The 27,994-nt window shown below is 40.7% G+C and overlaps 1 protein-coding gene across 1 annotated transcript; it reads left to right on the forward strand.

Moving 5' to 3' along the window:
* The first annotated feature begins 208 nt into the window (after positions 1 to 208).
* Positions 209 to 27,763, forward strand: LOC133577903 (choline O-acetyltransferase-like). The gene is made up of 15 exons (XM_061932024.1): positions 209 to 329; positions 467 to 543; positions 4,532 to 4,723; positions 6,897 to 7,015; positions 14,635 to 14,688; positions 14,758 to 14,938; positions 18,565 to 18,742; positions 18,802 to 18,971; positions 19,039 to 19,139; positions 19,211 to 19,339; positions 21,986 to 22,108; positions 22,169 to 22,310; positions 22,455 to 22,517; positions 24,103 to 24,240; positions 25,730 to 27,763. Exons 2-15 carry the CDS (start codon positions 505 to 507, stop codon positions 25,988 to 25,990), a joined length of 1,890 nt encoding a protein of 629 aa, XP_061788008.1. The 5' UTR covers positions 209 to 329; positions 467 to 504; the 3' UTR covers positions 25,991 to 27,763.
* Positions 27,764 to 27,994: the final 231 nt, after the last annotated feature.

Consider the following 27,994-nt stretch of genomic DNA (forward strand, 5'->3'; position numbering starts at 1 on the left):
ATGAATATGAAATTGTTGGATACAGGGGAGAGAGAGAGAGGGGTCAGATAATATGATGCGCAAATAGATTTTGATGGGAGGAGTCTCGTGCCTGCGGGGTGGGGTAGTAGTGGCGGCGGTGATGATGTCGATGGGTGGTGTTGTGGGGTGGGTGGGGGGAGAAGGGGGGGGGGGGTAGGTGGACTCACCCAACACCTTCCTCCCTTCAGCATCTTTCTCCACGCCGCCTTTTCCCGTGGAGCGTCACTAGCCAGCCCGAGACACGGCGGGCGGGACATGTCTCCGCCGCTCCTCCTCGCTGTCCCCAACAAGGGACATCTTCCAAGCAGGTAAGGAGACTTTTTAAAGACGTGATGAAATGCAAAGTGTTATTTTAGCCTACGCCGTCTTATGTTTGTCACTTTAAGGAATGAATTTGAAGAGTAGTTTTGCAGAAAAATCTTATGTGTTTGCACGCTCCCTGCAGGCTGTAGTGCTGTTTGCCCCTGATCGCCTCCGTCAGAGATGCCGCTTCTGGAAAGAAACACGACCGGCGACCCAAAAGTATGCCTCATTTTAACTTTTTTTATCTTTATTACTCAAATTATTCACAAAAACAAACCGTTTTTTATGTCTAAAATGCTTTGTGATGCTGTACTGTTAGAAGCAGCAACTTCAGCACGCGGGACAGCTCCTGCAGTACCGCCAACCCGCCGCTATGGGCGCTATAAGCACTGCACGCCAATTGGCCAAAACATTAGGTACAAGGAGAAAAGGACTTCTCCCTTTGCTTTTATTATAATTTTTTTTAATAAATATTGCTAATGCAAGGCTCTAAAAAGTATAAAAACGTTCACCTCACCACCTCATGGATAATAAACTCACACCGCGCTGTTTTTAGGGAGCTACTACAAAAACGCAAGTCAAAGATCCTCTATAAAAGGAGTGCAATCGGATGTTTTCAAGAATCTGCTTCACATACGTTAGTCAAAGATCCTTTTTATGACAGGAGTGCTGTGCTGATCTTAAAAACCTCTTACTAAAACACCAGTCCAAGATTATCGACATGACGCAAGTGCTCTTTTTTAAAGAATTACTGCAAAAATGCAAGTCAAAGATCCTCTATAAGAGGAGTGCAATCGGATGTTTTCATGAATCTGCTTCACATACGTTAGTCAAAGATCCTCTTTATGACAGGAGTGCTGTGCTGATTTTAAGAACCTTTTACTAAAACACCAGTCCAAGATTATGGATATGACACAAGTGCTCTTTTTAAAGAACTACTGCCAAAATGCAAGTCAAAGATCCTCTATAAGAGGAGTGCAATCGGATGTCTTCAGGAATCTGCTTCACATACGTTAGTCAAAGATCCTCTTTATGACAGGAGTGCTGTGCTGATTTTAAGAACCTCTTACTAAAACACCAGTCCAAGATTATGGACATGACGCAAGTGCTCTTTTTAAAGAACTACTGCAAAAACGCAAGTCAAAGATCCTCTATAAGAGGAGTGCAATCGGATGTTTTCATGAATCTGCTTCACATACGTTAGTCAAAGATCCTCTTTATGACAGGAGTGCTGTGCTGATCTTAAGAACCTCTTACTAAAACACAAGTCCAAGATTATCTACATGACACAAGTGCTCTTTTTAAAGAACTACTGCAAAAACGCAAGTCAAAGATCCTCTATAAGAGGAGTGCAATCGGATGTTTTCAGGCATCTGCTTCACATACGTTAGTCAAAGATCCTCTTTATGACAGGAGTGCTGTGCTGATCTTAAGAACCTCTTACTAAAACACCAGTCCAAGATTATCGACATGACGCAAGTGCTCTTTTTTTCAAGAACTACTGCAAAAACGCAAGTCAAAGATCCTCTACTTGACAGAAGTGCGCTGCTGTTTTCAAGGATTTAATGTAGGTCAAAGATCCTCTACTTGACATAAGTGCGCTGCGGTTTTTAAGGATTTAATGTAGGTCAAAGATCCTCTACTTGACAGAAGTGCACTGCTGTTTTTAAGGATTTAATGTAGGTCAAAGATCCTCTACTTGACAGAAGTGCGCTGCTGTTTTCAAGGATTTAATGTAGGTCGAAGATCCTCTACTTGACACAAGTGCGCTGCTGTTTTTAAGGATTTAATGTAGGTCAAAGATCCTCTACTTGACACAAGTGCGCTGCGGTTTTTAAGGATTTAATGTAGGTCAAAGATCCTCTACTTGACAGAAGTGCGCTGCTGTTTTTAAGGATTTAATGTAGGTCAAAGATCCTCTACTTGACACAAGTGCACTGCTGTTTTTAAGGATTTAATGTAGGTCAAAGATCCTCTACTTGACAGAAGTGCGCTGCTGTTTTTAAGGATTTAATGTAGGTCAAAGATCCTCTACTTGACAGAAGTGCGCTGCTGTTTTTAAGGATTTGATGTAGGTCAAAGATCCTCTACTTGACAGAAGTGCTCTGCTGTTTTTAAGGATTTAATGTAGGTCAAAGATCCTCTACTTGACACAAGTGCGCTGCTGTTTTTAAGGACATAACGTAGGTCAAAGATCCTCTACTTGACATAAGTGCGCTGCCGTTTTTAAGGATTTAATGTAGGTCAAAGATCCTCTACTTGACAGAAGTGCGCTGCTGTTTTTAAGGATTTAATGTAGGTCAAAGATCCTCTACGTAACACAAGTGCGCTGCTGTTTTTAAGGACCTAACATAGGTCAAAGATCCTCTACTTGACACAAGTGCGCTGCTGTTTTTAAGGATTTAATGTAGGTCAAAGATCCTCTACTTGACACAATGGGAGACCGGGCTTTCTGCTCCGCCGCTCCCAGTCTGTGGAAATGCTCTCCCTGATCACCTGAGGGCACCACAGACTGTGGATGCTTTAAAAAAAGGCTTAAAACGCTTCTTTTAAAAGAAGCCTTTTTCAGATATATGCGTGCTAGTTCTAGTTTAAATTTTTTTTAAATTTTTATTATCTTTTTATTTTTTTTAATACTCTGTAGCACTTTGAGGTTGTTTGCTCAATGGAAAGTGTTATTTACAAATAAAATCTATTATTATTATTATTACAAGTGCACTGCTGTTTTTGTAAGGGTTTAATGTAGGTCAAAGATCCTCTACTTGACACAATGGGAGACCGGGCTTTCTGCTCCGCCACCCCCAGTCTGTGGAACGCTCTCCCTGACCACCTGAGGGCACCACAGACTGTGGATGGTTTTAAAAAAGGCTTAAAACCCCCCCCTTTTTTTTTTTTTTAGATATATGCGTGCTAGTTCTAGTTTTTATTTCTTATTTATTTGTATTATCATTATTTTTTATTATTTTTTAATACACTGTAGCACTTTGAGGTTGTTTGCTCAATGGAAAGTGCTTTTTACAAATAAAATCTATTATTATTATTATTATTACAAGTGCGCTGCTGTTTTTAAGGATTTAATGTGGGTCAAAGATCCTCTACTTGACACAATGGGAGACCAGGCTTTCTGCTTCGCCGCTCCCAGTCTGTAGAACCCTTTTCCTGACCACCTGAGGGCACCACAGACTGTGGATGCTTTTAAAAAAGGTTTAAAAACCCTTCTTTTAAAAAAAGTCTTTTTCAGATATATGCGTGCTAGTTCTAATTTTTATTTCTTATTTATTTGTATTATTATTATTATTTTTTTTTAATACACTCTAGCACTTTTGTTTGCTCAATGGAAAATGCTTTTTCCAAATAAAATCTATTATTATTATTATTATTATTACAAGTGCGCTGCTGTTTTTAAGGATTTAATGTAGGTCAAAGATCCTCTACTTGACACAATGGGAGACCGGGCTTTCTGCTCACAGCACCCAGTCTGTGGAACGCTCTCCCTGACCACCTGAGGGCACCACAGACTGTGGATGCTTTTAAAAAAGGCTTAAAAATCCTTCTTTTTAAAAAAGCCTTTTTTAGATATATGCGTGCTAGTTCTAGTTTTTATTTCTTATTTATTTGTATTCTTATAATTATTTTTTAATACACTCTAGCACTTTGAAGGTTGTTTGCTCAATGGAAAGTGCTTTTTACAAATAAATTATATTATTATTATTATTATTATTATTACAAGTGCGCTGCTGTTTTTAAGGATTTAATGTAGGTCAAAGATCCTCTACGTGACAGAAGTGCTTTGCTGTTTTGAAGGACCTAATGCTGTTTTAGAGCTCTACAGTAAAAACAAAGATCCTCTATTGGCTCCATCATTCCAAAGCTCGGGTCAACCTTAACAACCGGTCGCCCACGGCAACGGTATGCAAATGCTCCAACATCACACGGTAAAAGAGATTTCATTAGCATTTCCCCGCCTTAAAAGAAACACAACAAGAGTATCTCGGAGTCCCAGTGGGGAATTTATCGACTAATTGGCCTTGAAGCGTTAACGATGAAATATTAACCCTCTAATAATTAAAGTCGCAAAAGCCCCGCCCCTTTATCCATCTCACTAATGAACAATCACTGAAGAGGGGGTGACATTAAACAGCTGTTTTTATGTTCATTACATGCCATGAGTGTTCAGTGTGTGTGTGTGTGTGTGTGTGTGCGTTAGGGGTTGCCTAAGGTCCCTGTGCCCCCCCTCAAGCAAACCCTGGACACCTACCTGAGGTGTGTGCGACACCTGGTGAAGGCGGAGCAGTTCGACAAAACCAAGGCCATGGTGGAGAAGTTTGGTGCTGCGGGCGGCGTTGGGGAGGTCCTGCAGAAGAAGCTCCTGGAGAGGAGGGACAAGATGGAGAACTGGGTAAGACATTACTAATCCAAACAAGATGGAAATAAATGTGAAGAAAAAAAGCATCCTGTCGTTTCTTTAAGAGTAGAATTGTTCGTCATGCGTCCATTCAAAAGCCCATTGAGATAATTGCTCATTTAGCATGGCTACGAATGACAGATTAACGAACGCACTTCTAAAATGACGGTACTATTCATGTTGACGTTTTAGCCGAACCCTTCCCCCAAAAATATAATGTTTAAAGAACGTTTGTTTTTAAGAGTTTTTGCTCATTTATTATGTTTTGTATACCTTTTTGATTGTTGCCAAAGCAGCATAGCAGTTTTGAATTGGCTTCACAGTGGTAGGAGATATCAAACACTCATCTGTCCTTTTGCAACCATCAACATATATTTGACCTTTTCATATAAACTTTGGACATCATCTGGAATATATGTGTTCATTTTTACGTACAATATACATGATGCAAATCTTTGCAGAACTCGTCAAATATTAATAATTCCTTATTTCCTAATATCTAGTTCTAGATATTTTATCTAACACTTTTTATCGCTGTTAATTGGTAAATTAATTTCCATGTAGTAGGAATTATTAATTATAAATTGAATATTTTTTTTACAGCTTTTACATACAAAAAACCTGATTTTCTAAATATGGTTACAAGCTGCAAACTTTGCCGTGAGTATTAAAAAATTAAATAAAAAATACATATATATATATATATATATATATATATATATATATATATATATATATATATATATATATATATATATATATATATATATACACACCCCATGCATATATACTGTACATATACACACACAGTATATATATAAAAATATTTATTTATTTATACACAGTATATATATATATATATATATATATATATATATATATATATACACATACATATGTATATCTACTATATATATATATATATATATATATATATATAGTCGAGGTTACTGTGGTTTAGCAGTTATACAGTGCTCAATACTGGGGTAGAGCAGAATATATGTTAAAATCCCCTGAAGAGCAGGAAACGGGCTTGTAGGGATGAAATAGTCTGTGTTTTTTCCAGACCTAATGTATATATATGTACATTTATACACATTTACATTTACATATATATATATATATATATATATATATATATATATATATATATATATATATATATATACATATAACTATATATATACACACTTACATATATACATATACATATAATTATATATATACACACTTACATATATATATAGTCGAGGTTACTGTGGTTTATCAGTTATACAGTGCTCAATACAGGGGTACAGCGGAATATACGTTAAAATCCCCTGAAGAGCAGGAAAACCTGTGAAACAGGCTTGTAGGGATGAAATAGCCTCTGTGTTTTTTCCTGACCTAACGTATATATAAAAATGTACATATATATACATATATATATATATATATATATAAATATATATATATATATATATATATATATATATATATATATATATATATATGTATATATATATATATATATAAAAAAAAAAATAAAAAAAAATATATATATATATATATATATATATATACACACACACAAAGTATATATATATATATATATATATAGATGTACATTTATACACATTTACATTTATATATATATATATATATATATATATATACATATATATATATATACATATATATATATATATACATATATATATATATATATACATATATATATATATATATATACATGTAAAAATCTGTCAGCTTAGTCGACAGAATTGTACTGTAAAATGTACGTTGTTTTTTTTACAGCATACTACTGTAAATAGACAAAAAGTACTACTGTCATCATGACAGAATTTCTCTTTGAAGCTGACTTTGCAGATCAGCCGTGGGGCCTTTCTGCATCAATTAAACGATCGTCTCTCCTACCCATCCATCCGTTTGATCGAATCGCTAAAAGACAGGTAAACGTAGCGACCCGGTAAAAGGAGAAGTAAATAGGATTGATCAGAAGAGTCTTTTTGCCGCTTCAATATCTCTAAGAAACTCTCGGCCATCTTCAGCGATATCCATCACTGGCGTTCACCCACGCGCTCCTCCATCCAGCGGAGACACAATGTCATGTTTGTGAGCGATCCAAAAAAGGAACCTTGGAAAAAAGTATTCTTGTGTCCTGCAGGTGTACGACTACTGGCTGGAGGACATGTACCTGAACAACAGGTTGGCCCTCCCGGTCAACTCCAGTCCGGTCATGGTGTTCCCTAAGCAGACCTTCAAGGACCGTAAGGACGCCCTCAGGTACGTGACGCGTCGACCACAACTAAGAGTCCTCCATGAATGCAGTCGGGAAGGGATTCCTGGGTGGATCTCGCCTAAGAAGAAAAGGGGGCGTTAATCACTTTGCAATGCAGTCTGCTGAAAATGATGGGAAGCGCCACTCTACATAGCAACTGACATTGTGGTCAAAGTTGGAATTGCCGCAAAACACATTTTAAGATATTCAACATTCTACTGCCGAAGTGGATAACGCACTTCCGTTATTCGTCACCTTTCATGTGTCAGGTAAAGCGCCACGACTACTGTAGGTAAGCGACCATGTGGAAGCTTGGTTCAGGGGCCCCTGCTGTGCACAATCCATGTGTACTCTGGATGCTTTCACATTACATCCCGTGTACTATGAATCTTCCATAGTAGTAGTTTAAGCAAGTGTTTCTTACCCCATTGTTGGGCCCCTAAAGGGCGGCCCCCGCAAAAAATCTATTTGTCAGCTCACCCCGTAATGGACCGCAGCGGTACTCAGTTGTAACAAGTAATGACGATCTCAAACAAACAGAAGAAGTCTGGAAACAAAGTCATAGAGAAGTTTCTTAAGCGCAAAAAATATGACTAAAGTGGTGAAGCTGTATTTTCATTTGCACTTTCAGTTAACTGACAGTTTATTTATTTTTAAGTCCTTTCTTTTGTTATATATTGGATTAGAATTTATTTTTGTAATCAGCCTGACCTATGTCAGGTTCAAACATTGATGACATCTATTAAACAAGACAAGAAGCAAGGAAATAAACAGACAGAATTCAATTTGGCTCAATTTGAGGAGAAACGTCTGGTCTGTACTCTTGTACAGTTTCCAGCACGCTCTAACGAAAAAAGGTTTACGTCTCCTCTTTTATTTGGATATTTCCTGTTTACACAACATCAGCTGTTTCTAAAGGAATGGGGGGTATGCAAACAGCCATTGTTTTCGGTCACTTTAACACAAAAGAAAAAGATGCCTCGGGCTTAGGCTGGTCCTGGATCGAGCTTGGGCAAGTCTTGGATCACAATAGATAACCCCTCCCGTCTCCTCCCATCGTACACAGCGGAATTTTCCAAGCCTTTGGCTTGGTGCAACAAAGACAGCTTTCACTTGTTCACTGGGAACGGAAAGTTTTTTGATCATTTACATACAATTTTTCTGACACCTAAGCCTTAGTAATAATCTTGGTGATCAACACATGTTTTCATATCATTTGACAAGGTTGTAAACTGTAATTAGGTTAGATATATTTGTTGAATACGAATAAAACCAAGAGTAAGATTACTAATTGATAAAAAATAAATACAAATAAAATAAAATATAATAATAATAATACATAATACATTGTGTATATATCAACACAAAAGTGGTGATGAAATAAATGCATTTATATTTTTGAATTAAAATAACGATATTTAATAATATTTTAGATATTAATTAATTAATAATAATAATTACATTATATATTATATTATATATATAATAATATTAATAATTATAACTAATATTTTAAATATTTTATATAAATACTAAATATTCAATATTTATATTTATTCAAATTTAGCCAATAGAGGGTTACTGCTTCACAAACATCTAAATATGCACGCACACATTATTTTTTTTTTTTACACATACACTCAACAGAAAATTCAGGTGGCGCTGGGGGCCCAACACTGGTTAAGAATCACTGGTATAGAGCAACTTGGACCCCTGCAAACACATTGGCAGATCCTTGCATTGACCTGCTTAAAACCATAGAACATTAGGGTCCAAACGTGTGATTTACATAACTGAGGAGTCCCTCAAGGCACCTCTTTAAGTCCTCTCCTTTTTGGCAGTTTTTGTCCCCCCGTAATTAGCTTTATGTAACTAAGGTGCTGCTGCAGTTTGTTTGTCGGTAGTCATTTCTTCAACTTTTTTAGTTATACTAGTCGTGTTCCTCAAGGTTCTATTTGTTGTAATAATAAATTGAGTAATCTAATCAACAGTCAAAATCTTTCGTATTCTTTTGGATAGCGCTGTCATGTTTAATGTAAAAGATCGCATTCGACCAAATATTACTTAATTTTCCCAGGAAACTCCAATCTGGCTGTGAGCAGGCTACTGAATGATCACATTTTGTTGCAAGTCATACAAATTATATTCATATTGGAGTTAATTACAGTCACCCGCACCTTCTAAAGTTTTACGTATCATTGTAACGGCTATATTTTCAAATGGGTCTTTTTTCATCTATATTTTTCTGTGTTCAGTTTTCGGAGGTACAGTAATGACCGGCTGACAATCGCTCCGAAACCCCAGAAACAAGCACCTCCAACTAACTTGGGACCGGGCAGACTGTGCCAAGCTCCAGCACATAGCTACTTATAATATGATTTTCATATTTATAAAGGGGCGTGGCCTGGACCTGCCCAGCCCATAGACATCTATGGTCAATTTCAAGTTGATTGCCAGGTAATAAAGACAATTCCTTGGATTTGTACGTGTGCACACTTAAATAGGTCTGAATATTTACTCGCCGTCGTTTTTTTCTATTTTTAGTCGGAAATCCACGCAACTCTCGTCACAAAAACCCAAAACCAGTGAAGTTGGCACGTTGTGTAAATGGTAAACAAAAACAGAATACAATGAAAATCCTTTTCAACTTATATTCAATTGAATAGACTGCAAAGACAAGATACTTAACGTTCAAACTGGTAAACTTTTTTTTTTTTTTTTTTTTGCAATTTGATGCCTGAAATATGTTTCAAAAAAGCTGGCACAAGTGGCAAAAAAGACTGAGAAAGTTGAGGAATGCTCATCAAACACTTATTTGGAACATCCCACAGGTGAACAGGCTAATTGGGAACAGGTGGGTGCCATGATTGGGTATAAAAGCAGCTTCCATGAAATGCTCAGTCATTCCCAAACAAGGACGGGGCGAGGGTCACCACTGTGTGAAGAAGTCCGTGAGCAAATTGTCCAACAGTTTAAGAACAACATTTCTCAACGAGCTATTGCAAGGAATTTAGGAATTTCACCATCCAAGGTCTGTAATATCATTAAATGGTTCAGAGAATCTGGAGAAATCACTGCACGTAAGCAGCATGCCAGTAAAAATGACTGCATCAAAAAGCAACATCAGTGTGTAAATGATATCACCACATGGGCTCAGGAACACTTCAGAAAACCACTGTCACTAACTAAAGTTCGTCGCTACATCTGTAAGTGCAAGTTAAAACTCTACTATGCAAAGCGAAAGCCATTTATCAACAACACCCACAAACGCCGCCGGCTTTGCTGAGCCCGAGCTCATCTAAGATAGACTGATACAAAGTGGAAAAGTTTTCGGTGGTCTGACGAGTCCACATTTCAAATTGTTCTTGGAAACTGTGGACGTCGCGTCCTCCGTACCAAAGAGGAAAAGAACCATCCGGACTGTTATAGGCGCAAAGTTGAAAAGCCAGCATCTGTGATGGTATGGTGGTGTATTAGTGCCCAAGACATGGGTAACTTACACATCTGTGAAGGCACCATTAATGCTGAAAGGTACATACAGGTTTTGGAGTAACATATGTTGCCATCCAAGCAACGTTACCATGGACGCCCCTGCTTATTTCAGCAAGACAATGCCAAGCCACGTGTTACATCAACGTGGCTTCATAGTAAAAGAGTGCGGGTACTAGACTGGCCTGCCTGTAGTCCAGACCTGTCTCCCATTGAAAATGTGTAGTGTAATATGAAGCCTAAAATTCCACATTGGAGACCCCCGGACTGTTGAACAACTTAAGCTGTACATCAAGCAAGAATGGGAAATAATTCCACCCGAAAAGCTTCAAAAATCGGTCTCCTCAGTTCCCAAATGTTTACTGAGTGTTGTTAATAATACATTTTTTATTTATTTATAAGGCGCCTTTCTGGGCACTCAAGGACACCGTACAAAATCAAAACAATAAAATCAAATTGCATAAAAACAACAACAACAAAGGTAGAAAAGAAAAGATGATTACAATGAATAAGCAGTCAGGAATAGGTGTGTTTTGAGTCTTGATTTGAAGAGGGATATTGAGTCTAAGTTACGAAGGTCTGGTGGCAAAGAGTTCCAAAGATGTGGGGCAGAGCGGCTGAAAGCTCGGGCACCCATGGTTAAAAGGAAAGGCATACTTGCCAACCTTAAAACCACCGATTTCGGGAGGTGGGTGGCGGGGGGCGTGGTCAGGGGTGGGGCGGGGCGTGGTTGGGGGCGTGGTTAAGAGGGGAGGAGTATATTGACAGCTAGAATTCACCAAGTGAAGTATTTCATACATATATATATATATATATATATATATATATATATATATATATATACATATATATATATATATATATATATATATATATATATATATATATATGTATATATCTACATCCTGAAAATATGCAAACAAAACTGTGTTTGGATAATTGATACTTCAAACTTGCATAAATAAATACTCAGGAATATAACATAACTTGGCTTCTGAGAGCTTCAAAATGTAATGAATAAAATGCTAAAGTTGTTGATAAACAAGCAATTATTTTAATAATTAAATATGGTCATTTTAAATGAATTATTATGATAATTTAAAATTAATTATTTCAAATATGTTTGGACCACCATCCACCGCCTCAGGAAGGGGAAGCAGTGCACTACCAACACTGTGTATGGTGCGGATGGTGTTCTGCTGACCTCGACTGCGGAAGTTGTGGATCGGTGGAGGGAATACTTCGAAGACCTCCTCAATCCCACCAACACGTCTTCCTATGAGGAAGCAGTGCCTGAGGAATCTGTGGTGGGCTCTCCTATTTCTGGGGCTGAGGTTGCTGAGGTAGTTAAAAAGCTCCTCGGTGGCAAGGCCCCGGGGGTGGATGAGATCCGCCCGGAGTTCCTTAAGGCTCTGGATGCTGTAGGGCTGTCTTGGTTGACAAGACTCTGCAGCATCGCGTGGACATCGGGGGCAGTACCTCTGGATTGGCAGACCGGGGTGGTGGTTCCTCTCTTTAAAAAGGGGAACCGGAGGGTGTGTTCTAACTATCGTGGGATCACACTCCTCAGCCTTCCCGGTAAGGTCTATTCAGGTGTACTGGAGAGGAGGCTACGCCGGATAGTCGAACCTCGGATTCAGGAGGAACAGTGTGGTTTTCGTCCTGGTCGTGGAACTGTGGACCAGCTCTATACTCTCGGCAGGGTCCTTGAGGGTGCATGGGAGTTTGCCCAACCAGTCTACATGTGCTTTGTGGACTTGGAGAAGGCATTCGACCGTGTCCCTCGGGAAGTCCTGTGGGGAGTGCTCAGAGAGTATGGGGTTTCGGACTGTCTGATTGTGGCGGTCCGCTCCCTGTATGATCAGTGTCAGAGCTTGGTTCGCATTGCTGGCAGTAAGTCGGACACGTTTCCGGTGAGGGTTGGACTCCGCCAAGGCTGCCCTTTGTCACCGATTCTGTTCATAACTTTTATGGACAGAATTTCTAGGCGCAGTCAAGGCGTTGAGGGGATCCGGTTTGGTGGCTGCAGGATTAGGTCTCTGCTTTTTGCAGATGATTTGGTCCTGATGGCTTCATCTGGCCAGGATCTTCAGCTCTCACTGGATCGGTTCGCAGCTGAGTGTGAAGCGACTGGGATGAGAATCAGCACCTCCAAGTCCGAGTCCATGGTTCTCGCCCGGAAAAGGGTGGAGTGCCATCTCCGGGTTGGGGAGGAGATCTTGCCCCAAGTGGAGGAGTTCAAGTACCTCGGAGTCTTGTTCACGAGTGAGGGAAGAGTGGATCGTGAGATCGACAGGCGGATCGGTGCGGCGTCTTCAGTAATGCGGACGCTGTATCGATCCGTTGTGGTGAAGAAGGAGCTGAGCCGGAAGGCAAAGCTCTCAATTTACCGGTCGATCTACGTTCCCATCCTCACCTATGGTCATGAGCTTTGGGTTATGACCGAAAGGACAAGATCACGGGTACAAGCGGCCGAAATGAGTTTCCTCCGCCGGGTGGCGGGGCTCTCCCTTAGAGATAGGGTGAGAAGCTCTGTCATCCGGGGGGAGCTCAAAGTAAAGCCGCTGCTCCTCCGCATCGAGAGGAGCCAGATGAGGTGGTTCGGGCATCTGGTCAGGATGCCACCCGAGCGCCTCCCTAAGGAGGTGTTTAGGGCATGTCCGACCGGTAGGAGGCCACGAGGAAGACCCAGGACACGTTGGGAAGACTATGTCTCCCGGCTGGCCTGGGAACGCCTCGGGATCCCCCGGGAGGAGCTGGACGAAGTGGCTGGGGAGAGGGAAGTCTGGGCTTCCCTGCTTAGGCTGCTGCCCCCGCGACCCGACCTCGGATAAGCGGAAGAAGATGGATGGATGGATGGATGGATGTTTATTTTAATGTATAATTCTATGGCTGGATGTAATAAGGAGTCAGAAAATATACAAATAAAAATACAATTAATTTTGATGTTTTTAACAAAATATAGTAAAAAATATATTTCGTTTTTTTTTTTTTTTTTAAATTAATAAATATATTTATTTTTAGGTGAGATAAACATAATAATACAATTTATCTCTAGTCTGGATGATTTAGTTCTTGTCACCCTGTTGTCCTCCCGTCATAAAAAAAAGGCTGTCCTCACTCAGGTCCGCATGGAGCTGGAGGGGGCGTGGCCTCCAGCTCCGGCTGAAAATCGGGAGATTTTCGGGAGAATATTTGTCCCGGGAGGCTTTCGGGAGAGGCACTGAATTTCGGGAGTCTCCCGGAAAATTCGGGAGGGTTGGCAAGTATGAGGAAAGGCCATGTAACACAGTGGTAAAAATGCCCCTGTGACAACTTTTTTGCAATGTGTTGCTTCCATTAAATTCTAAGTTAATGATTATTTGCAAAAAAATATATATTAATGTTCGAACTGAGAAACTTAAATATCTTGTCTTTGCAGTCTATTCAATTGAATATAAGTTGAAAATGATTTGAAAATCATTGTATTCTGTTTTTATTTACGAATTACACAACGTGCCGACTTCACTGGTTTTGGGATTTGTACATGAGGCCCCTGGTCGTTAGCTCTCTGGAAATGTGGCCAACAAAACAACTCAGTTGAATATCCCTGACCTAAAGGTTAGTGCAGTCTGAATTGAGGTGGATCTCACACTTACAGAACAGGAAACTAAAAGCCAAATAATCCCTGGTACAGCAAATACTAGACAGGTCGACCTGTCATTATTAGCTTTTGTCAGCTTTGATGCACTAATTGAATATTTCCAGAGCACCTGCTCTCGTCTACGCCACACACACTTATTAGATTGGGAGTGACAAGGCCAAGCTCTCCGCTGAGGCCGGCAGTCAGGCCTCATTTAGGGCTGCGACAGCCTTCCGACCAGTACCACCTCCCCCCCCCGTCGCATTGATCCGGCTTGGGAAACGCGATAATGGCAAAGATGAACGACGTGCAGCATTGGAGCTGACAAGCCTCAGTAGTTCCCCCTGGTCGTCCGTGTCGCCCACCCACGTGAACGCTGCTGAGCCCGTGCAAGCGTTCCCTCTGTAGTCCGGTAATTTCCACTAATGTCATTACCGCCGGTCCTTAAAGAGACGGGCGGGCACCTCATCATGAGGCTTGCGGGAAAACCTTTAACTTCCTATTTCTTTGCAGATATGGCGCTGGTCTCATCAGAGGCGTGTTGGAGTACAAGGCCCTCATTGATACGTAAGTCCGCGCAGTGACAATGAGTCCCATTGCAATGGAGACTCAACTGTGAGTGCGACTGTCTCTCAGGCGAGCGCTCCCGGTGGAGTTCGCCCGAGGCCAGCTGGCTGGGACTCCTCTGTGCATGGAGCAGTACGGCCGCCTGTTCACCTCGTACCGCTACCCGGGCCTGAAAACAGACACGCTAAAGGTCCAGATGAACGCAGCCTCCTCGCCATCGGAGCACGTCATCGTGGCGTGCAAGAACCAGGTCAGGGCGCCGACAGTCACAGCTCCACGTGAGAAGAAACGATGTCAACGCATGCATGTGTTCTCTCCATATGTGCATTTTGCTGATATTTGGATTAAAGCCACAGTTGTGACTTACAAACTGCAGGTCGATTCGGAATTTTTTGCCCATACGCGACCTGTATCGGATTTTTTCATGTCAGAGTGATCGTGCATTTCCGAATTTTTCATATCCGACCATTTGTATGTGGAAATAATTTGTGTGTATATATGTATATATATATATATATATATATATATATATATATATATGTGTGTGTGTGTGTGTATATATATATATATACATACACATATATGTATATATACATACATATATGTATATATATATATATATATATATATATATATATATATATATCAGTGACGTGCAGTCACTAGAGGCAGGTGAGGCGGGGCCTCACCTGCCATCATGGAAAGAAAAAAAATGTAAAAATATTTTTTTTTTATTAAATTGTTATATGTATCCAGTGATTATACTATAAAGTTATTTTCCATTTAACTTCACCAGTTTTAGATAATTTTTTATTTAAAATCGCTGAATTTTCACATTTGCCGTTCAAATACTGAGAAGAGACAATGCGGTGATCAGCAGCCAGTTGAGGCACGTCACTGCGTTGTGCCTCACCATGGATTGCGGACTCGGCTAACTGCTGGCCTGCTGTGCAGTGAGACCGTATTGCTATATGAATTATATTATACATTTCCATAGTTTAGTTAGCTGAGGTATATAATGTAGAGTGTATTTTGTCAACAACTGTATGTGTGTAACGTATTTCTTGTGCTGAGCGATCATAAAACGGCTGCAAAAGACGCACTGGCTGAGGCTCGCAGTAATCCCGCCTCCTGCACCCCCGCCGTAGAATGCACCCCCTGACGGGAGTGTTGTATCAACTAAAGCCCACACTTAAACTTTCCACGTGCAAGATTGAATCTATTTAAAAAAGTTATTTCATAAGAAGCCAAAAAGTGCCAAAACAATAATGTTTGTGTTGGAGGAGTTGCGAATGACTGCTGGGCCACAACATTAGGTACACCTGCAGACTGCAGGTGTATCTAATTCACAACTCCTCCAACACGAACATTATTGTTTTTGCACTTTTTGGCTTCTTATTAAATAACTTTTGTAACCTATTTTTATGGGCTTTTCTCTTTGTGATGTTAAGTTCCTGTTATGCACTGTTATACAGTATATGCCTTGAGCTCTTATTTTGAAGGCGCTAAGAGCGGAATTTTGACACGTTGGAGTGGAGCGGAAGTTTTTGAAAGAAGGTAAATAAAGTGGTCCTCGTGTAAACTGGAGCCTCCGTGTTTGTTATTTTGTAGTTTCATACAGTATAGGCCACATTTATAAACCCTCGGTTACACTTTTTAAAATAGATTCAATCTTGCACGTGGAAAGTTTAAGTGAGGGCTTTAGTTGATATAACACTCCCGTCAGGGGTGCATTAATCCAGCACAACAGCGGCGCATGGACTTAATTTATAATTAAAGGTAAGACCATAATAACGTTTTTTTTAATTAAATGTGCTTTTTTGTGTGCTACAGTTTGTATGTGTAAAGTTAAAGTAGCAATGATTGTCACACACACACTAGGTGTAATGAAATTTGTCCTCTGCATTTGACCCATCCCTTGATCACCCCCTGGGAGGTGAGGGGAGCAGTGGGCAGCAGCGGCGCCGCGCCCGGGAATCATTTTTGGTGATTTAACCCCCAATTCCAAGCCTTGATGCTGAGTGCCAAGCAGGGAAGAATGCTGGTATATATTCTGGTTTCTTCAAAATAGTCACCCTTTGCTCTGCTTACTGCTTTGCACACTCTTGGCATTCTCTCGATGAGCTTCAAGAGTCACCTGAAGAGGTTTTCACTTCACAGGTGTGCTTGAAGCTCATGTACTTGATATCTCCAACCCCCCCCCAATTTCTTTAATGACAAATACTGCTGTGATGTCGGTTGATCACTAATTTATGTTGTCTTTGTATTCTTTCAAACGGTTACTCTCCAAATGGGTTTCTTTTATGTGATGTTGTTAACTGCCTCATCCAATGTTTAACCAAAACATTCCTGTCCACGATCAGATAGATGTATTCACCCATTTGGTTCTCTCTCCTCCCTCCTCTCTCATTCCTAAAATCATACGAGATTTGAAAGTTCTCTCTCTCTCTCCTTCTTGCTCTTTCTTCTATCTTTCTGTAGCAGCTTAACACATTTCTCAAATAAATACTTAAAAAATATTTTAGTTTCCTCTCGACATTTCTTTATGGAAAAGGAAACAATTCAAAACACAGCAATACTAGCAAATTCTAATTGGAATAAAATAAGTTATATGTGATTCATACTTGCCAACCTTGAGACCTCCAATTTCGGGAGGTGGGGGGTGGGGGGTGGGTGCGGGGGGCGTGGTTGGGGGCGTGGTTAAGAGGGGAGGAGTATATTTACAGCTAGAATTCACCAAGTCAAGTATTTCATATATATATATATATATATATATATATATATATATATATATATATATATATATATATATATATATATATATATATATATACCCGCGACCCCGAAGGGAATAAGCGGTAGAAAATGGATGGATGGATGGATGGATATATATATATATATATATATATATATATATATATAAAATAATTGACTTTCAGTGAATTCTAGCTATATATATATATATATATATATATATATATATATATATATATAAATAAAAGAAATACTTGAATTTCAGTGTTCATTTATTTACAAATATACACACACATAACACTCATCTACTCATTGTTGAGTTAAGGGTTGAATTGTCCATCCTTGTTCTATTCTGTCACTATCTTTCTAACCATGCTGAACACCCTCTCTGATGATGCATTGCTGTGTGGCACGCACAAACGTGCTTTCATCAAATGCACTAGATGGCAGTATTGTCCTGTTTAAGAGTGTCACAACATTGCTGTTTACGGCAGACGAACTGCTTTACTGTAGACGTTCTTTATATTGTGGGAAAGCGGACTCAGGTCCGCATGGAGCTGGAGGGGGCGTGGCCTCCAGCTCCGCCTGAATTTCGGGAGAAAATTTGTCCCGGGAGGTTTTCGGGAGAGGCGCTGAATTTCGGGAGTCTCCCGGAAAATCCGGGAGGGTTGGCAAGTATGATGTGATTACTTTAGTTACTTGCTGTAAAATGTTTGGGTTCTGGAATCTATTGTCAAAGTATCGGATAGGGACTCGAAATCGAATCATCTTCGAGCTAAATAAATTGGATCAGAGGCCAAAAATGTTGATCAGGACATCTCAATCTTAAATCAGACTGAAGGACCGCGGAGTCATCTGGACGTGGTTCCTAAAGCCATCAATCTGCAGCAAGGGCCCATCCCCAGAGAGATAGCGTCGCTTAACTGAATTACAACTGATTCCATCTGCCACTTTGCCAGAGAGCTTCTTGAGTCCCATGTTTACCTGATTACAAGACACGGAATACTGTACCTATTTTGGGGGGTGACTGGCACTTTTACACATGAGTACTCTGAAATTCCTTTGCGTTTATTCTGTAAGTAACGAGTCGGTTAGAAAAAGTGTTGTTTTTTTTTGTTACAGTTTTTCGTGTTGGATGTGGTCACCAACAGCAAGCCGCTCACTGAGGAGGAGATCTTATCCCAACTGGAGAAAATCACGTCAATGGCAGGAAATGAGGAAGAAAGATCCCCTCCTTTCGGTATCCTGACGTCCGATGGGAGAACAGAGTGGGCGCGAGCCAGGGACATCCTGACAAAAGGTCTCACAGCCTGTTTGGCAATAATGAAGACACATCGACTCACAAGTTTGTCTGTCTAGATCAAACCAACAGGGACTCTTTGGGACTGATCGAGAGCTGCCTGTGTGTGCTTTGCCTGGATGAACCCAGTGGGATGAAGCCCAGTGACACAAACCGGGCCCTGCTGATGCTTCATGGTGGCGGTCAGGAGAAAAATGGTGCAAATCGCTGGTACGACAAGTCCATGCAGGTAAGACCGATGACATGTCCACCGTCTGGGAGTTTGATTCATCACTTTGGAACATGTTCCCTTTCAGTTTGTTGTAGGAATGGACGGAATATGCGGAGTGGTGTGCGACCATTCCCCGTTTGAGGGCGTCGTTCTGGTGCAATGCTCAGAATATCTGACTAAATATGTGTAAGTGTTGCCACTAAGTGCGGGAAAGGGGTCGCTAAAATGCGGAAAAGGACATTTGTTCTTCTAAACAGGGCTGGGACTCCATCAGAGGCCGGGAAACTGGCGAGCGCAAGAAAGCTTCCTGCCCCGAGAAGACTGCTCTGGAAATGCAACCCGCAAATCCAGGGACTGTTTGCGGCATCAGGAGAGCGACTCCAGAGGCAAGCTAAAGACAATTCCAGAGAGTCCGTATTTAAAGGGGAACTTTATCACCAGATCTATGTAAGCGTCAATATATACATTGATGTTGCAGAAAAAAGACCATATATTTTTTTAACCGATTTCCGAACTCTAAATGGGTGAATTTTGGCGAATTAAACGCCTTTCTAATATTCGCTCTCGGAGCGATGACGTCACAACGTGACGTCGCATCGGGAAGCAATCCGCCATTTTCTCAAACACCGAGTCAAATCAGCTCTGTTATTTTCCGTTTTTTCGACTGTTTTCCATACCTTAGAGACATCATGCCTCGTCGGTGTGTTGTTAATTGATACCGGAATTTCCATGAAATAAATCAATTATTTTCACAGTCAGCGCATTAAAAAACTGTTTAAACCCTTCTAAATGTGTTTTTTTTAAACATAATTAAAACCGCACTAAGTAACTTTTCAACCTTCATGAAATACTTTCATAACTTTTGGGATGATACATGGACATACAACTAGCTGAATGACACCTCTGTCATGGCTTGAGGGGGTGTGTATCGCTTTTACTTTGAAAAAAACTACAAATGTGCTGACTTGCTTTACAGCATACGTCACTCCCCCTTTCCCCATTCGTAAATAAGATGGAAGTTGATGCGAACGCCTACGTGCAATTACTGCTATCATGGCCGATGCTCCAAAACAACCAAAGAAACAAAAAGTTTTGTCTGAAATGACAAAAAAAGAAATAGGGAGGTTACCCGGTTAAAGGACAATCTAGGATCAACATTCAATCTTTCAATCGCTGGTGTGAGCTAAAAGATGAAGAGGGATTTTCGGCCGATGCTGCCTTGGCTGTGTTCCTGCTAAACTAGTGGGTACCTTTCGATGCTCAAATCAAAATGTTATTGCTAATGTTAGCTATCGGAAATTTGCGTGGTAGCAATAAATAACCACCAGCTTGATAGTTCTGTTCCTTCGAAAAAACTTTCCCGTCGTTCTTTCTCTGCTTCGGACCTGCATCCCCCCCTGATACATTCTTGATAGTAGCGTCATGTTTGTAGCACAAGCCGAGATCATTTTTTGATAATGTATGCTATTTAACATCAGCATAGCCATTAGAGACGTAATATTTGTAATCTGTGACAATGGAACAGCGGACATCATGTCAGTTTGACGCAATATGCGCTCGTCCTCATGGGAAATGTGGTCTTCCTTCTGGCAAAACACTACCGCTTTGGTCCACTGGTGCTGCCCAAAATCAACCAAAAGTGGAAATTTAATTGAATACAAATTTGTCAGCAAAATGCTTGTGGGAACATTATCACCAGACCTATGTAAGCGTCAATATATACCTTGATGTTGCAGAAAAAAGACCACATATTTTTTTAACCCATTTCCGAACTCTAAATGGGTGAATTTTGGCGAATTAAACGCCTTTCCACAACGTGACGTCACATCGGGAAGCAATCCGCCATTTTCTCAAACACCGAGTCGAATCAGCTCTGTTATTTTCCGTTTTTTCGACGGTTTTCCGTACCTTGGAGACATCATGCCTCGTCGGTGTGTTGTCGGAGGGTGTAACAACACCAACAGGGACGGATTCAAGTTGCACCAGTGGCCCAAAGATGCCAAAGTGGCAAGAAATTGGACGTTTGTTCCGCACACTTTACCCACGAAAGCTATGCTACGACAGAGATGGCAAGAATGTGTGGATATCCTGCCACACTCAAAGCAGATGCATTTCCAACGATAAAGTCAAAGAAATCTGCCGCCAGACCCCCATTGAATCTGCCGGAGTGTGTGAGCAATTCATGGACAAAGGACCTCGGTAGCACGGCAAGCAATGGCGGCAGTTTGTTCCCGCAGACGAGCGAGCTAAACCCCCTGGATGTCTTGGCTCACACCGTCCCTTATGCCACCGAAGATGATCAAGAGAAGAATATCGACCCTAGCTTCCCTGGCCTGCTGACATCAACTCCAAAACTGGACAGATGAGCTTTCAGGAAAAGAGCGCGGATGAGGGTATGTCTACAGAATATATTAATTGATGAAAACTGGGCTGTCTGCACTCTCAAAGTGCATGTTGTTGCCAAATGTATTTCATATGCTGTAAACCTAGTTCATAGTTGTTAGTTTCCTTTAATGCCAAACAAACACATACCAATCGTTGGTTAGAAGACGATCGGCGAATTCGTCCTCGCTTTCTCCCGTGTCGCTGGCTGTCGTGTCATTTTTGTCGGTTTCGCTTGCATACGGTTCAAACCGATATGGCTCAATAGCTTCAGTTTCTTCTTCAATTTGGTTTTCGCTACCTGCCTCCACACTACAACCATCCGTTTCAATACATGCGTAATCTGTTGAATCGCTTAAGCCGCTGAAATCCGAGTCTGAATCCGAGCTAATGTCGCTATAGCTTGCTGTTCTTTCCGCCATGTTTGTTTGTGTTCACTATGTGACGTCACAGGAAAATGGACGGGTGTATATAACGATGGTTAAAATCAGGCACTTTGAAGCTTTTTTTTAGGGATATTGCGTGATGGGTAAAATTTTGAAAAAAACTTCGAAAAATATAATAAGCCACTGGGAACTGATTTTTAATGGTTTTAACCATTCTGAAATTGTGATAATGTTCCCCTTTAAAGTCTGGTGTCGTTCCTCCAGGCTGGTGAACAATCTGGACATGGAGGTTTTCCAATTCAAAGATTACGGAAAAGAATTCATCAAGAAGCAGAAAATGAGTCCGGACGCGTTTGTGCAAGTCGCCCTGCAGCTTGCATTTTTCAAGTAATTGTCCATTTTCTCTCTGACGATCTCCAGATGGTTTCATGCGTCTTTGTGCTGCAGGTGCAACGGAAAGCTGGTCTCCACATACGAGAGCGCGTCCATCAGACGCTTCCGAAACGGCCGGGTGGATAACATTCGCTCGGCGACTGCCGAAGCCTTGGCCTTTGTCAAATCCATGACGGATGAGAGGACCGCGTACAGCGTGAGACATTTTTCTCGTATTTGATCCCCATGTTGGTTTCTCCAGCTCAAACAGATGATCCTACTACACATCTTAGACTTCCATTAAAAATGATGAAAGAGCTTTTGGTGAAACATACCTTTTGTTTTCTAAATGTACTTCCAGGATTCAGAAAAAATGAAAAGACTGAGGGATGCTATCAATGCCCAGACCAACTACACCATTGCAGTAAGTGTGCGTAAAGAACTACTATAGTCCTTGATTGTACAAAACCCAAAACCAGTGAAGTTGGCACGTTGGGTAATTTGTAAATAAAATCGGAATATAATGATTTAAAAAACTTATATTTAATTGAATAGACTGCAAAGACAAGATATTCAATGTTCCGACTGAGAAACACATTTTTTTTTTTGCAAATAATCATTAACTTAGAATTCACATTGCAAAAAAGTTGGCACAGGGGCATTTTTACCACTGTGTTACATGGCCTTTCCTTTTAACAACACTCAGTAAACGTTTGGGAACTGAGGAGACACATTTTTGAAGCTTTTCAGGTGGAATTCTTTCCCATTCTTGCTTGATGTACAGCTTAAGTTGTTCAACAGTTGTGGAATTTTAGGCTTCATATTACGCCACACATTTTCAATGGGAGACAGGTCTGGACTACAGGCAGGCCAGTCTAGTACCCACACTTTTACTAAGAAGCCACGCTGTTGTAACACGTGGCTTGGTATTGTCTTGCTAAAATAAGCAGGGGCGTCCATGATAACGTTGCTTGGATGGCAAGATATGTTGCTCTAAAACCTGTATGTACCTGCCTTCACAGATGTGTAAGTTACCCATGCCTTGGGCACTAATACACCACCATACCATCACAGATGCTGGCTTTTCAACTTTGCGCCTATAACAATCCGGATGGTTCTTTTCCTCTATGTTCCGGAGGACACGACATCCACAGTGTCCAAAAACAATTGGAAATGTGGACTCGTCAGACCACAGAACACTTTTCCACTTTGTATCAGTCCATCTTAGATGAGCTCGGGCCCAGCAAAGCCGGCGGCGTTTCTGGGTGTTGTTGATAAATGGCTTTCGCTTTGCATAGTATAGTTTTAACTTGCACTTACAGATGTAGCGACGAACTGTAGTTGCTGACAGTGGTTTTCTGAAGTGTTCCTGAGCCCATGTGGTGATATCCTTTACGCACAGATGCCGCTTTTTGACGCAGTACCGCCTGAGGGATCTAAGGTCTGTAATATCATCGCTTACATGCAGTGATTTCTCCAGATTCTCTGAACATTTTGATGATATTACGGACCGTAGATGGTGAAATCCCAAAATTCCTTGCAATAGCTGGTTGAGAAATGTTGTTCTTAAACTGTTGGACAATTTGCTCACGTATTTGTTCACAAAGTGGTGACCCTCGGAATGACTGAGCATTTCATGGAAGCTGCTTTTAAAGCCAATCATGGCACCCACCTGTTCCCAATCAGCCTGTTCACCTGTGGGATGTTCCAAATAAGTGTTTGATGAGCATTCCTCAACTTTCTCCGACTTTTTTGCCACATGTGCCAGCTTTTTCGAAACATGTTGCAGGCATCAAATTCCAAATGAGCTAATATTTGCAAAAAATAACAAAGTTTTCCAGTTCGAACGTTAAATATCTTGTCTTTGCAGTCTATTCAATTGAATATAAGTTGAAAAGGATTTGCAAATCATTGTATTCTGTTTTTATTTACCATTTACACAACGTGCCAACTTCACTGGTTTCGGGGTTTGTACTTTAAAAAGTGCTGTAATGAACATGTTCTTTAAGGCTATTACAGGAATGGCAATAGACAATCATCTCCTTGGACTACTGAAGACCTCAAAGGAGCTCAACATGGAGCGGCCCGAGATCTTTTGCGACGAGATCTATCTGACCAGCAACCAGTTCATCCTTTCCACCAGTCAGGTTAGGTTCACCTTTACGGATTGACAATCCAGTTAAAGGGGAACATTATCACAATTTCAGAAGGGTTAAAACCATTAAATATCAGTTCCCAGTGGCTTATTATATTTTTCGAATTTTTTTCAAAATTTTACACATCACGCAATATCCCTAAAAAAACCTTCAAAGTGCCTGATTTTAACCATCGTTATATACACCCGTCCATCGTTATATACACCCGTCCATCGTTATATACACCCGTCCATTTTCCTGTGACGTCACACAGTGATGCCAATACAAACAAACATGGCGGATAGAACAGCAAGGTATAGCGACATTAGCTCGGATTCAGACTCGGATTTCAGCGGCTTAAGCGATTCAACAGATTACGCATGTATTGAAACGGATGGTTGTAGTGTGGAGGCAGGTAGCCAAAACCAAATTGAAGAAGAAACTGAAGCTATTGAGCCATATCGGTTTGAACCGTATGCAAGCGAAACCCACGAAAACGACACGACAGCCAGCGACACGGGAGAAAGCGAGGACGAATTCGGCGATCGCCTTCTAACCAACGATTGGTATGTGTTTGTTTGGCATTAAAGGAAACTAACAACTAACAACCTGTAACACCTGTAACAAAATAATGGGGAGACTTCACTCAGGTTAACCATACCTAAATAGACACAAAATACTGCATTACACAAGACTACCCGAATGTACTCGAATGATTGAAAAAAATAAATGTTTTTAAACTAAATTATTGGTAAACACAGTTTATGTATAATAATTTACGTAAAACCGCGAGTAATGAATCAAGTTTTCATCAATTAATATATTCTGTAGACATACCCTCATCCGCTCTCTTTTCCTGACATCCAGGGGGTTTAGCTCGCTCGTCTGCGTGAACAAACTGCCGCCATTAGCTTGTCGTGCTACCGAGGTCCTTTGTCCCTGAATAGCTCAAACACTCCGGTAGATTCAATGGGGGTCTGGCGGCAGATTTCTTTGACTTTATCGTTGGAAATGCATCTGCTTTGAGTGTCGCAGGATATCCACACATTCTTGCCATCTCTGTCGTAGCATAGCTTTCATCGGTAAAGTGTGCGGAACAAACGACTGACCATTTCGTCGGCTTTCCCCACAGCCTCGTATTTTGAACAAATTTCGTTCAATTTCTTGCCACTTTGGCGTCTTTGGGCCACTGGTGCAACTTGAATCCGTCCCTGTTCGTGTTGTTACACCCTCCGACAACACACCGACGATGATGCGTTTGAGAAAATGGCGGATTGCTTCCCGATGTGACGTCACGTCATCGCTCCGAGAGCGAATAATAAAAAGGTGTTTAATTCGCCAAAATTCACCCATTTAGAGTTCGGAAATCGGTTACAAAAATATATGGTCTTTTTTCTGCAACATCAAGGTATATATTGACGCTTACATAGGTCTGGTGATAATGTTCCCCTTTAACGCCATGTCAAAGGGGCTTTGAACGTTCATTCCCTGTGGTCCTCAGGTGCCGACCACCGTGGAAATGTTCTGCTGCTACGGCCCGGTGGTGCCCAACGGCTACGGCGCCTGTTACAACCCGCAGCCCGACCACATCGTCTTCTGCGTGTCCAGTTTCTGGGAGAGCACGCAGACCAGCTCGGCGGTGTTCGCCAAAGCTCTGAACGAGGGCCTGCTGGAAATCCGGGATCTGTGCAACGCTGCGACCAAGGTGGCGCAAGACGCCCGCGGCCAGGGAAGTGGCAAGCCTCACCGATCAGGGACATAATATGTTAAGAGGGATCATATGTGCAATGGAGTTCCTTTCACACCAAGATGCAAGGCCTTATCATCATCACGTGACTTTCATATGTACAGTAAATGTGACTAGATTTGACTTGTTTTGTGACTCAGCAGACGGAGCAGTCTGCTGCCTTTAGGAAAACCGAAGCCATGTCCTCTTTACGGCAACTCCTCTATCAGACTGTGGCTGACATGAGTGATCCCAATGTTCTCCAACATATATCCACGCAGTAGCGTAGTCCATGTAGAGCAGGCCTGGGCAATTATTTCGACTCGGGACGGCCGGTATATCTATTTTTAAGAACACTAATACAAAACGTCACAATAATGTCTGATTGAATGCTAAAAACGTTATGACAGACCGCCTTAAAAAACGTAATGGAATTGTACATTTTTCTATGAAGGATAAAACACTGAATATTGACAAAATATGAATGTCACACCCTCTTTCGATCGACATATTGTACAATCAAGTGAAACGCAACAAACAGTGAAATATGAACGCGAAGGGTACAAAATAATCCCACCTACAATCTGATATATCGGATATATCACTAAGCTTTGGAACTTTGTCATGAAAATCTCCTTCCGCGTCTGTGGAAACGCTCCCCGCCCACACTGCTTGGTGCCTCGTCTGAGCTGCTGTGACGTAGATTACCATAGTAACGAATTAGATGACCATAGTAACTGGTACATCATCCCAAAGCGCAGATTCCAACCATTGAAATACTTGGTATAGTTCAAGACTTACGGTCATTAGAAAACATCACTGCACATCATAATGGCGGCTACACTTTCCATCTTAAAGATCTCAAAAAATGATTTGGGAATGTCCGGCGGGCCAGATTGAAAAGCTCAATTTTCTTAATTTGCCCAGGTCTGAGGTCTACTGTAGTTTGCTTTGTGTTTGTTGACTGTTTAGATGCAGTTGAACAAGAGTGCTCATTTGATGCCGCTGAAAAGTTGCCAAAGAGGTTGTGTAAATGCAAATGTGTGAGTCTTGAGTTGTGTGTGTGTGTGTGTGTGAGTGTTTTAGGCTAGGGGTGTCCAGTCTTTTCCACCCCAAAAAACATGCGGGGCCATTTTGACATTTTTCCTTTTCGAAACCGATACAATATGTAGATTTTTTTAACCGTTCGGGCTCCCCTTAAGTCTGTCTCCCAGGACCCAAAAGGGTCCTGGGAAACAATTTAAAATTTTTCAATTTTCTTTAATTTTTATAAATAATATATATGTATATATATTTTTTTTACATAATTATTAAACGTTTAAAAATCTAGATCTACATCAATTCCAGGTCTATTTGTGGATATGAAGTCACAATTTTTTAAATGTTTTATACCATTTTTGTCCCCCCGCCCCAAAAAAAACACTTTTTTACGGCAAAAACTCAAAATAAGCATTATGTCCACCAAAAGTGCAATATTTGATGTGAAGTAATGGAGTCTTAAATGTGGCAATAATTCATAACAAATGATCCAAAAGGACTTATAAAATTGTTAAAAATAAGACATAGTTATTTTTTAATTTAAAAAAAACAACTTTCAACAGTCTCTAGATCAGGGGTCCCCAAACTACAGCCCAGGGCCCAAAATCGCGGGAAGTTCCAAGTTAAAAGAAAAAGTAAATTTTTGTCATTTTTTTTTAAATTATTTTTTCAAATCTGTCCTTTCTAATCCATTTTCTACCGCTTGTTACTCTCGTGGTCTATTAGCCGTTTAGGCAAATCATATTGTCTAAAAATGCATTTTCCAATCGAAAATAAATAAATAAATAAATAAATAAAATAAAATAAATATATATATATAATATATATATATATATATAGCCCGGCCCCCGGCCAAATTTCTTTAACCCATTGCGGCCCCCCGAGTCAAAAAGTTTGGGGACCCCTGCTCTATCTATCTTTGTTTTTTAATGTGTTTGTTTTATTCCCTTTCTGTCAAAGAAAACTTGTTTTTATATGGCAAACACATAAAATATGAAATAT

This window comes from Nerophis lumbriciformis, linkage group LG39 (genome assembly GCF_033978685.3).
Source record: "Nerophis lumbriciformis linkage group LG39, RoL_Nlum_v2.1, whole genome shotgun sequence".
NCBI classification, from domain to species: Eukaryota; Metazoa; Chordata; class Actinopteri; order Syngnathiformes; family Syngnathidae; genus Nerophis; species Nerophis lumbriciformis.